The 12,027-nt window shown below is 46.6% G+C and overlaps 1 protein-coding gene across 2 annotated transcripts in view; it reads right to left on the bottom strand.

Annotated features, from left to right (window-relative positions):
• Positions 1–12,027, bottom strand: part of LOC147880155 (Acyl-CoA N-acyltransferases (NAT) superfamily protein) — a 109,163-nt gene that overhangs the window by 74,218 nt on the left and 22,918 nt on the right. For both annotated transcript variants that reach the window (XM_087371066.1, XM_087371067.1), the window contains exons 2-3: positions 3,872–3,974; positions 3,668–3,747 (exon numbers count right to left, since the gene is read on the bottom strand). In XM_087371066.1, coding sequence (XP_087227192.1) covers positions 3,668–3,747; positions 3,872–3,974 — 183 coding nt within the window. The remainder of the gene's footprint in view (positions 1–3,667; positions 3,748–3,871; positions 3,975–12,027) is intronic.

Raw genomic sequence — 12,027 nt, forward strand, 5'->3', positions numbered from 1 at the left:
AAGCATGTGAAACCACCTGAAGCGGGGCCATCTGTCAAGACCATTATAGATAATGAGATCATGTATCCTGCCGAGGTCTAATAGGGCCTGCCCATAAGATGAGAATGGACCTCGCCTGTCAACCGAAACCCGTAGCATACCTGCCTCCTCAAGAGCAATATTTGGCAGTAGGGTGGAATCATCTCTGAAGTCAAGAAGTCATACCTGACAGGCCCTTGTCCTTGCGTTGAAGTCCCCCACTAGAGGACTTTTCTGCGGCTAGAAAAGTCAACAATGGACTGATAAAGGGCAGCAAATGGGGATGTCTCATCATCACCTCGGATATCTCTAGCAAAGTGGGAGGTCTCCAGGGGAGGTAGCAAACTGCGACAAACAGATCCCGGCTGTCCATGTGTTGAATCCGGATCCAAAGAAATCTGGAATGTGTATCTCTCTGCTCTACTGAAATGATCCCTCGAAGTGTGGATCTGAAAAGGATTGCAACTCCACCTGAACCTCGAACTCCTCCTGTACCCCTCGTCTCATCTCTGTAGGCAGACTCCCATGTATATCCGCCGACTATTGGAAGAGGGCGCTCTAGGCTCTGATGTGTCTCTGTATAAAAGACTATGTCGTGGCCTGTATAGGATTCTGAGAAGTTCCCTGGTTCTGACCATAAGGTACCATTACAGTTCCAAATGGTGCAGGACACGGTCTCAGATATCTGAGTCTCATAGACCCCGCTTTCCTATGTAGGGGAGGGGGCAGGTGCCCTACGGGGGCCTGTAAGAAGTCGTCCCTCTCGTACCACTGCCCACTTCCCCTCCTTCCGGGACTGATCCTGCTACTGCAACAAAGAGTGCCTCTCCTCAACCTGTAGAGGTGTGAGGTCCTCATCCATAGAGATCGCTGGCTGATCTCGAAGGATTGACATGCATCGTAGAGCTGAAAGTCATGCCTGAGTGTCATGGAACCATATGATCAGGGTTGCTCTCGGTTGGGATCTCTCCCCACCCGCCATGCCCTCTCTATCATGTGCTCAGCCACACCTAGGGTAGCGGCCACGAACGCAGTCGCGTCTACCATCGGTGTAGCCTCAGTGCGTGGGATCCCGCGTACTCTGATGTTGAGAGCCTTACTAGCTCTCTGCTGCTGCTCCATGAGGGTAGCCGAAACGGTTACCCTTGCAGGTTCCCGTTTGGCCATGTCAACCCATCTGGAAGTCTCCTCAATAGCAGATTGCATGCTCGCAATCTGTACCTCGACCACTGGGGTACTCCCTGGGACAATGTGTATGGCTGTAATCTCCTATCGGAGCTGCATGATATCCTGTTTGAGTCCCTGAATAAGACCCGCCTGCTCCCGAATGGCCCTAGCCTGCTCTTGTATGATGCGGCTCTGTTCCTAGTTGAAGCGGACCTGCTCCCGTGCAAAGCGAGTCAGCTCCATCTCACGCTCACGGAAACTATGTATCTCCATGAGCAAGGTCTCACGGGTCTCTGGTGTATCAGCCCACCCATGTCCATGTTGAAATTGTGGTGACTGTGGCATGAAAGTGTGGGATTGAGTTCGGAAACTAGACGGTGACTAAGTGAGGAACGGAGATGACAGTGGAATGGATGAGGCAGTCCCAACGGGGTGTGGGAGCATGGGTTGACTGAGAGGGAGAGGGGAGAGTGAAGCGTAATGCGGAACAGTGTATGACACCTCTGAAGTAGGGGTCATAAGCTGTGCGAAAGCTGTAACAGGAGAGGAGGGGAAGGGAACAACAACCGGCGCCATGGGCATGAGTATGTCACTGATCGTAGATGTAGAGAGAGCTGAGACTGGAACTAGAGCTGAGCCTGAAGCGGGGACTGAAGTCAAAGTAGAGATAGAGATAGAGGGAGCTGAGGCTGGTGGAGCTGAAAACGAAACTGAAACTGTAGCGGGAGTTGACGTTGAGGTAGAGATTGAGGCTGAAGAAGCTGAGGCAGGTCCTACCTTTGCCTTGCTGTCAGAAAGTGTAATTACAACCACCTGAAGACTCCATTCAAAGAAGCCAAGAACATCTGTGACAGCCAAATAGCTATCAAGGGCTTGGTATGCTACGATTTCTATAGCATTTCCTTTTTGAAGGCTTAGGCTAAAGCTTTGCTGATCCAACTTTATAGTAGTGAGGAAAAATGCAAATGCAATGCCCTTGTGCTTTATGTCGATCACAGCAATGATGCATTGGTTACAAGCGGCAGTCGTTTCAAAAGATGATACGGGACTAATGCATTTTTGCATTGGCATGGATGTATGGTGACTCGAAGGGAAGATTTTCCTTTCACAGACAAAGTATCTGAAAGACATTCTGAATTAGGTTGGACAAGCGAAATCGCAACCTCTCAGGGTAGTAACTTGGTGCAATAAACAAGACCGGGAGTTGCCTTCTCACCTATTGAGGAAGAATAAAAGGCAGCCAACATGGCTATATGTGAAATCGCTGAGGCTTCTACTCAAAGAAATGAGATGCCATAAGTTGAAAGTACGGCTATATTTTGTGATAGCAGAAGCTATGTATGCCTTGCACGAAATCCAGCAAAGTTCTATTATACTAAGGGAGAGGAGGCAGCAAAAATCCATTATATCAAGGGAAGTGGATCTCATCTCTTCCACACAAATCAGTAGGTTGGTGACACCCTTATCAAACCCTTGAGTGAGAAGAAGTTTGAATGGTGGTGCAGGGCTATACTTGGATTGCAAGATATAAAGCTAGGTGCTAGAAGTTGAAAGCTGAGTTTTTCACACTTGAGATGCCATTTCTGAAGCAACCAGTAGTCGTTTTTCAAACTTCCAACATCAATTAAGCTCAATTAGGGAAGCTTATCCTTGTAATAGGCCATTTAGAAAATTTGGTGAGCCATGTGTAATTCAGAGTTTCAAAATCCTAGGTCTAGAGACTTCTAGGGCTGTTGAGTCTTTTGTGTTTGTTCACACACTCTCAAACATGCTGTCCCATTGCGAAAGCTTCATCCATGAAAGACATCTGTTTGTCAAACTTCATGCATCTATCTGCTCCACGACTCCTTCCAATAGTGTTCCCATGATGTGCCATCCAGTCTAACTTAGAGATTGTTATTCGCTAATCTTGTATGCAGATTTGCTTTGGCCCCCTTGTATTTCTTCGGCATAAAGAGTGGGCCAACAACACCTAAGCCAATATAACAATAGTAGGGTGGATTTTCCAGAAGAGCTCAATTTTGTGGATATTCACAGCAACAATCATGCCCTAGCAGATAATTTCTACCTTTGGCTGTACCAAAAGTAAGGTCTACTTCCGCCAGGAGGACGGTTTCGCAAAGAGTAGGAGGTTGTCCTTTCTTTTTGGGGACCATCACAGGCAAGAGGAGGCATTTCCAGCCATAATCCTGGTTCTTATCAGGTTTTTCATTTGTTCATTTTGTTGAGTGGTATATTACCACAGGTTTTTCATGCTCCGCATGATGTATCTATGCCTTGAGTTTCTTATCCCAGTTGTTTCCTCCATACTTAATAGAATTATATTTCAAAAATAATAATAATCAATGATTTGATGCTTATTTGCATGATGCATCAAATACACACCACTATAACACTGGTGAACTGCATACAAAAAAGAAACAATGGTACTTATTCCAAACTCAAAAACTGCCAAAGGCTGCAAAGGGGTAATGGAATGTGCCTTCAAAAGATCTTGAATGTATTGCTTTAAAGAAAGAGAAAGGGATTCACCAACTCCAGACTCCAAGCTAACAGAGATACCTGTACACAGATTATAAACAAATCACAACAACATATCATGAAAATTCCTTATAGATAAATCTTAAAATACTAACAAAGAGCTGAAAAAAATTAAAAGTATGACTCCAATTAGGAGGTTCCCTACCATTGCGATCATACTTTACAAAGGCAGGAAAGTCCGTGAGGTGATCCTCCTTCGTGTAAGCCACTTTTACAGTTTCATCCACAGCTTTCTTCCTGACAAGCTCCTAACTCAAAAAAAAAAAAAAACTGTTAAATCGATTTTTATATCTAGACTATGGCATAGATACACCCAACTATATAAAGAAGTCTCAAAGCAGCTCGAATACCACAAGCATATGAAGTCACCAAAATGCAATCTAATGTAGGGTTTAATTAGAGGTAAAATAAAGTAGGAGTGGACAGTTCTAGAATTCAGGGATTGTGGATATTTTTTTTCTTTTATTTGTTTGGTGGGTGGCACTACATGCTACCCATTGAGTCACTTGGATGACCACTGAATTGAAAGGGAGCTTCTTAAACTCAGTTTTTCCAGTGCTTTAAATTGAGAACAGGATCGGAAGATTGAGTAACATTGAACTATGAATTCATGTATCCTCTGCTTGGATTTAGCAAGAGGAATACTTGGAAGTATTGCTACTCTTGGGATCAAGTAACCCTATCTAGTGAGGCATTATGGGTGTACTTTCCCATTGTCAAAGCAAGAAAAGAAGTGGAATCCTTGGTAAAGGATCCCTTTTGGTGGCTTCAAGGTAACTCTAGTAAGACTTGATCTTATGGACAAAGCTACTCATGTCTATAAGACATGATGAAGTCAAGTTGTGTACTTGGCACCTCTCCCTCATGGCCATGGTATTGTGATACAAGTCTAGGATCCCTTATATTATTTTTGAGGGAGGGAGAGAAGAGAACATCCGAAATGATTTTCTAAAATCAAGCAATAGATTCCAGGATCCTGAAAAGGACTCCAGTAGACCTTGGATCCTGGAAAGGTCTACACTTGATCATCCACATAGTTCATCCTGAGGGGTGGTCTATAGTGGTATGGGGCACTCAAGATACTATTGTGGGTGCATCAAAATTACTATGTCGCAGAACCATTATCAATGGGCCCCTTGACATTAATAATTGGTTTAAGGTTCATATGTTTAGCATTAGCAAAGCCGATCGCTATGCTAAGAGCTAATGAAGTCCCAGTTGAGAACTTCATATGCTTGAAACTTTGTAATGTTTGGCATTGTCTATTGGAGAGTGCGTCTGAAAAAACATACCCAATGGGCTGTTTTACACAAAGGATATTGGGTAAGATGACTAGTAACTTACTTTTTTTGTAAGTGAGTCACGTTCACCTCTCTGTAAAGTCATATAGTGGTGTAAACTGATTTCATCATCTACCAGGTGCACTAAATTGTTCCTACAGAAATTCAGATGGATTCTGAGATATTACAGTTTAGATACTATCCTATAGATACTATATAGAATCAAAAACCTGGAAAAAGAATAAGTATTACCTTGGCATGACACTAAAAGATTAATTCTTTTTTTTTTTCAAAAAGAGACTTCTATTAAGTATTAAAGAAAACCGTTAGAGCAGGGTCCATACGGGATACACCATGCAATGCATGAAAAGCTCAAGAGCCAAAAAGAAAGAATTGGGGCTGATAGTGCCATCTCAATCCAGTAGAGACCTCCGAGAAAAAGGGAGAACCCTTCCAAACTCCAAGAAAAACAGTCCTTCTAGAAGAGGCTGCCCGTGAAGGGCCTTGCATGCTAGCCCAAATGGCTATCAAAGTGTGAACCGTGTCAGTCCAAATACCTTTGAACACCTGTAAAGGGTGTATCTGGGTGCCATCCAAGGCCTCTGTACATCTGGCTCTCCAAATGTGCCAAGAGGAAATGCTAGCCAAGATCTCCCAAGAGGTGTCCACTGAAGCATGAGAAGCCCTGAAGGGAGTAAGTGGTACATCCTGAAGAGAGCAGGGCTCTATCACCTGCTGGCGGACCGAGAGTGCCCAAGAAGAAGGCTCACCCTCATAAAACACCTGGGGCCCAGTAAGGGATAACCAAGCGACCGAGCCCCAAGTCATGAAGAAAGGGGAAGTATGAAAAATGTTGAATATCCTCGCAACCCCTTTCCAAATAGTCCTCGCCTGACTGCAGTCCCAAAGGCAATGTCGCACTGACTCCTCTGTAGAATGACAGCGAGGGCAAGTGGGATCAGCCCCAAAACGTGATCTCCACAGGTTCACTGCAATCCCTCCATGAATAGAAAGCCAAAAGAAAAGAGTGATCTTTCTATTTCTGAGGGATTTCCAGAGCCTCCTCCAGAAATTCCTACGCAAATCTACAGTGATGAAGCTATCCCAATGGGGGGCTCTGGAGGGAACCCAACCCCTACTGTCCAGCTGAAATCTCATGGCATTACCAACCGTGAAACGAAAAAAGGGAATTCCCCTCTCTCGGTGCCCATGATCTATCCACTCCCACTCTCCTGGGTCCCACTGCAAGCACCTGATAGGTGCACCTCCATACAACCACAACCTCCAAGATCCCAAGGCCAAAAGCACAGGGTCAGGGTCTAAGTACCACTCCAAGCCCGCTCCATGGTCCACAAAACCAGCAATCCTGACAGGCTGAAAGGCAACCTCTAGAAGAATATCATCCGTGGATCTAGAGAGTATACCTCCATCCCCAACGTCAAAGACCAGTGCATCTTCTCCGAGACCTCGAAGAACGATCACCTGTAGAGGAACTGTTGTCCTCGAAAAAGCTCCCATCCAAGTGGTGGAAGTAATAGGCAACTCAACTGCCCATTCCACCGGGATGGCTGCATCTATCTGCTGAACCCTGCGTGCTACCCCTCTAGATGACTCACGGACTGCAGTCTCTGATCCTCAGGTAGCCTGATAAATGCCTTCCAAGTACCTACTGTGTAGGCAGGGCCTCTCTCCCATCTAGACCACTGCATGTAATGGGAAGTGCCCAGTGGTCTGCCATGCTCATCAAGTATACTATCATTCCAAATGACCGGCTGCCTATCAATCTCTTCTAGGGTAGAGGGCGGAACCCTTCGAAGAGTGTTCTTGAAGCTCCCCCAAGCTTTCAGGATGGCAGACATGAGAGGAGAGGTAGGAGATCTGAGAGGGGCTGAAGTAAAGATCCACCTTGAGCTGTCCACCCAATCATCTCCCAAGGTTGGTGTGCAAGCCTGAATGCGTCCAAAAAGGAAATCCTTCCAAGGTTCCTGCCCATGCATGAGTCCCCTCACCACCACCTTACAAAGCAATGCCCTGCACTGCAAGTCCGGGTCAATGATGTTAAGGCCCCCTTCAGATGTAGGGAGAATAATGGTCTCCAAGGCCACCCTCGCTGCAACATCTACTGTGCCATCAAGTCCACTCCATAAAAAATTCCTGACTGGTCTAATGAGCTGAGTGATGCAATCCCTGTTAGATATCAATGCTCCACTCTCGTGTAACTACGCGAGAACCAGCTAACTCTACTTGTAAGCCCCCCATATGAGGAGAAGGCATTTGAGTAGCTCGGTTATCCGGTAGGTCCTGGTTTGGACACCAGATGGGGGCCATGTGTGGCCTGATGGTTGGACAGCTTCAGCTAGAGTTGGCACACCGCCAACTAGGCTACATGCAAGTGCGGGAAGGCATCCCTTGACTGGCCGCACTGAGGGTAGATGGAGCATTTCCCGGGGCAGCCCACTCTCGGGTTACGAGGCCCGTCTGTTTTGCGCACCGGTTCTATCGTATGGTCGGTGGCCTATTTCGGGACCGATCCCCAGTCGACCGTTTTGGGCGGACTGGGTCGGTCACCCAATTGAGCCTAACCGTCTACGACTGGTGGCTATATAAGAGCAAGCCCGTCAAGCCCATTTCATCACTGGCTACAACAACCCTGATTCCTTAGCATCCAGCCTCCGTCTTCTACTGTTTCTAGCACGCCATCGAAGCTTCTTTCACAGGAGCGCACGGTTGGGAGGCAGCGCCATCTATTGTATCAGTTCTACAGTAATCAAATTTTTTATTCTCCATACTATCTGGTTTTCTCTCTTGCGTACGAGATCCTGTTATCTGTTGAGCACAGACGTTGTATTATTTTCTTACATGGTATCAGAGCCTGGACTCTAGCAAGAAGATTTGGTAGTGTGTTTTCTGTTTGCGAGCAGATTGTGAGAGATGGCCCAGCCCGCAAGACTGCGAATCCCACCGTTCGGCGAAAGCGAAAAGTTGGACGGCTCTAACTATCCACTCTGGAAGTTCAAGATGAAGACCATCCTAAGCGCATACGAGCTTTGGGACACTCCTACTGGGGTGGACGTGAGGCCGGTTGCGAGACCGGATCCAGCCAATGCAGGACAACAGATAGTACCAACTGCGGATGAGATTCTCGCGTGGACAAGAAGAAATGCAGATGCGCTGTGTTCTATTGTCTGCAGTGTTAGTGATTCTGTCATGGCGTTAATTCAACATGTCACCATAGCGGAGGAGGCATGGACGGTCTTGAAAAATCAGTACGAGACCACGAATCAGACGCGGATTCAAAATCTGGAGACTCAACTCGCGAACGAGAAGTTGTCTGAGTCTGAAGCAGCAGAGAAGTTCATCACCAGGGTGAAGAATTTGCGCGATCAGATGACTGCGATTGGCATCACCATCACCAGCGAGAATCTAGCACGAAGGTGCATACGGATTCTCCCACCAAAGTACGATGGTCTTGTTACAGCACCGAATACGCATAACAAAAATCCGCCCCTCAACTTTGAGGATTTCAGCGTGATGCTTCTGGAGGATTAGATGCGTCAGAAGACAAGAATGGAGAAGATTCGGCTTTCTGGACCGGATCAAAGAAAGGTAAGGGTAAGGACTCTGGTAACCCATCTTCTTCTGATGATAAAAAGAGAAAGAAGAAGATCAAGTGCTTCTATTGTAACAAGGCAGGGCACAAGCAGAATGAGTGCCGAAAGAAGATTGCAGATGAGAAGAACGGAGTAAAGAAAGAGTCCAGCAACAGTGCGCAAGTAGTACCAGTAGAGCTGTTTGTCGCAATTGAGGAGATTTGCACAGAGGTGGTTCATGTACCTGCGGATGAACCTTGGATCATTGACAGTGGTGCATCGCGCCACATGACCAGTCGGAAGGATTGGTATACCTCCCTACAGCCTGTAGGGAATGACATCCTAGTAGCAGTCGGCAATGATGCAAAATGTCCAGCAAAAGGAAAAGGTACGATTGCTCTCAAGTTAGATGGAGTTGTAAAACAGTTGTCCAATGTTCTTTATGTGCCAGATATCAAGAGGAACTTGTTGTCTGTTTCCGCGATCACGGATTGGGAGCTCAAAGTTCAATTCGATAAGAATGGTGCACAGATTCTGGATCTTCAAGGGAAGGTCGTTGGTAAAGGTACACGGCGCAACAACATTTACGAACTCTCAGCTTTCAGTGCTCGAGCGGATGTGAAGAACACTAAGCTGTGGCACGAGAGGTTAGGTCATCTAAACCTTAGTTCTTTGAAGGAGATGCATAAAAGTGGAATGATTGTAGACCTAACAGAAATTTCAGATCTGCCCGATGTATGTGAAGCTTGCATGATGGGCAAGCAGCATCGGCATCCCTTTCCTTAAGAGGCCAGCAGGGCAAAGGCTCCTCTAGAGCTCGTTCACACAGACCTCTGCGGAAAGATGGAGACGGAAGCTTTGGGTGGTTCCTACTACTTCATGACACTGATCAACGACTACAGTAGAAGGATATGGATATACTTCTAGTAGGTTCAAGGAATGGCGTGTAATGGTCGAGAAAGAAACGAGGAGGAAGGTGAAGAAGTTGAGATCAAACAGAGGTGGAGAGTTCACATCAACTGGATTCGAAAGTTACTGCAAAAGTCATGGAATCAAGAGGCAGAAACCCCCGCCACATACATCACAGCAAAATGGAGTAGCAGAACGCAAGATGTGCGTCATCTGCGAAATGGGCCGGAGTATGATGAAAGGGAAAGATTTGCCAATGACTTTCTGGGCTGAAGCATGTAACACTGCAGTTTACATCCTGAATCGTTAGCTACACGAAGGCTGTGAACGGGATGACTCCACTGCAAGTCTTTTCTGGTAAGAAACCTTCAGCTGCACATTTCAGAGTTTTTGGATGTGAGTGTTTTGTGCATGTCCCTGATGCTATCAGGACCAAATGGGAACCGAAGAGCCGGAAGTGTATTTTCTTAGGCTACAGTGAAGAGGCGAAGGGTTACCGTCTCTATAACCCTATTACCAAGAAGGTAATTGTAAGTCGCGATGTGGTCTTCTCAGAACAGCCGCATCAATTGAAGGAGGATGTTCCTTCCCAGACAACCAGGACCAGGATATCCATCCAGTACCGCCACCAATAGCAGACCGAACTCCCCCAACGGTGCTTGGGAGGATTCAAGACAAAGAAGATAAAGAAGAGCCTGCAGAACCACAACGGCAACGGCCATTCCCGAAGTGGGTAAAGCAACTTTTGGACGGCAGAGAACCTCCAGCCATTGAGGAGGAACCATCCGAACACCGCCGGTTCAAGAGATTAGAGGAGCAAAGAAGGGCGCAGGAATACTTGGTTAACTATGCTTTGATGACAGAAGTGATCCGTGCTGATGAACCCAAGTGTCTTGAAGAGGCACAGGGTGATGATAGGTGGATGGAGGCTATGCAGTCAGAGTATGGCTCCATAATGAAGAAGAACACTTGCGACCTTGTGGATCGACCACCAAAACGCAAGGTAATCGGAACCAAGTGGGTGTACAAGACCAAGTACAAGTCCGACGGCACGTTGGATAAGTACAAGGCTCGGCTCGTGGCAAAAGGATTTGCACAGGTACATGGTTTTGATTATCAAGATACTTTTGCTCCCACAGATTCACTAATCACAATTCGCAGTGTTTTGGTTTTATCTGCCCAAGGAAGTTGGCCCGTGTTTCAGATGGATGTGAAATCCGCCTTTCTGAATGGAGATCTCAAGGAGGAGGTATACGTGGAACAACCACCAGGTTTTGAGATCCCCGGTTCAGAAGGTAAAGTTTGCAAACTGAAGAAGGCACTTTACGGGCTGAAACAGGTCCCACGAGCGTGGTACCAACGAATTGATGCCTACTTTCTGCAAAACGGGTTCAGGAGGAGGCCATCTGATGCAAATTTGTATATCTTCAGAGAAGGAGGCAGGTGTATGATCGTGGTCCCTTATCTGGACGACCTTGTCATAACAGGGAACCATGAAGAGAAGATCTCGCAGACGAAGCATTTGCTAGGAAGAGAGTTTGAAATGACAGACCTCGGACTAATGCATTTTTATTTGGGGATTGAAGTTTGGCAGGAGCCGAAACAGATCTTCATTTCACAGCTGAAGTATGCCTGGAGAGATACTGAAGGCATTTGGCATGGCTGAGTGCAAGACAGTTGGTACCCCTATGGAGGTTGACACGAAGCTCTCAAACGAGGATTCATCACCACTGGTGGACGAAGCGAAGTACAGAAGGCTCGTGGGAAGCTTGATTTACCTGTGCAACACACGGCCGGACATCAGCTTTGCGACTGGTGTACTAAGCAGGTTTTCCAATAAGCCCCGGGAGAACCATTGGAGGACAGGGATGCGGGTGCTAAAATACATCAAAGGCACACTTAATTATGGCATCATCTATACCAAGGGCAACATCTTGACCGTATTCTGTGACTCGGATTGGGCAAGAGACGTGGACAGCAAGAGATCAGTGACAGGGTACCGTTTCTCACTTGGATCTGGAGTTGTGTCATGGGTCAGCAAGAAGCAACCCACAGTTGCTCTTTCTTCTACCGAGGCCGAGTACAAATCTGTATGCTTTGCTTCTTGCGAGGCAGTGTGGTTGAGGAGGATTTTTGGGGACATGGGTGCAGTGCAAAACAAGCCTACGCAGTTATCATAAGACAATCAGAGTTGCAGGGCGATTGCAAAGAACCCGGTGTTCCACGCTCGCACAAAACACATTGAAATTCAATATCACTTTGTACGCGAGCCCATCATGGATGGAGAGGTCGACTTGGTGTACTGTCCGACTACAGAGAATGCTGCGGACATCTTCACGAAGGCTCTTGGAAGAGACTTGCTGGAGAGGCACCTTCATCGACTTAGCATTGGGCCGAAAAAGTAAGTTCACTTGCGGGTGGACATTGAGGGGGGGTGTTAGATATCAATGCTCCACTCTCGTGTAACTACGCGGGAACCAGCTAACTCTACTTGTAAGCCCCCCATATGAGGAGAAGGAATT

Source organism: Dipteris shenzhenensis, chromosome 32, assembly GCF_047967505.1.
Source record: "Dipteris shenzhenensis isolate YYH24624 ecotype China chromosome 32, Dip_SZ_1.0, whole genome shotgun sequence".
Classification (NCBI taxonomy): Eukaryota; Viridiplantae; Streptophyta; class Polypodiopsida; order Gleicheniales; family Dipteridaceae; genus Dipteris; species Dipteris shenzhenensis.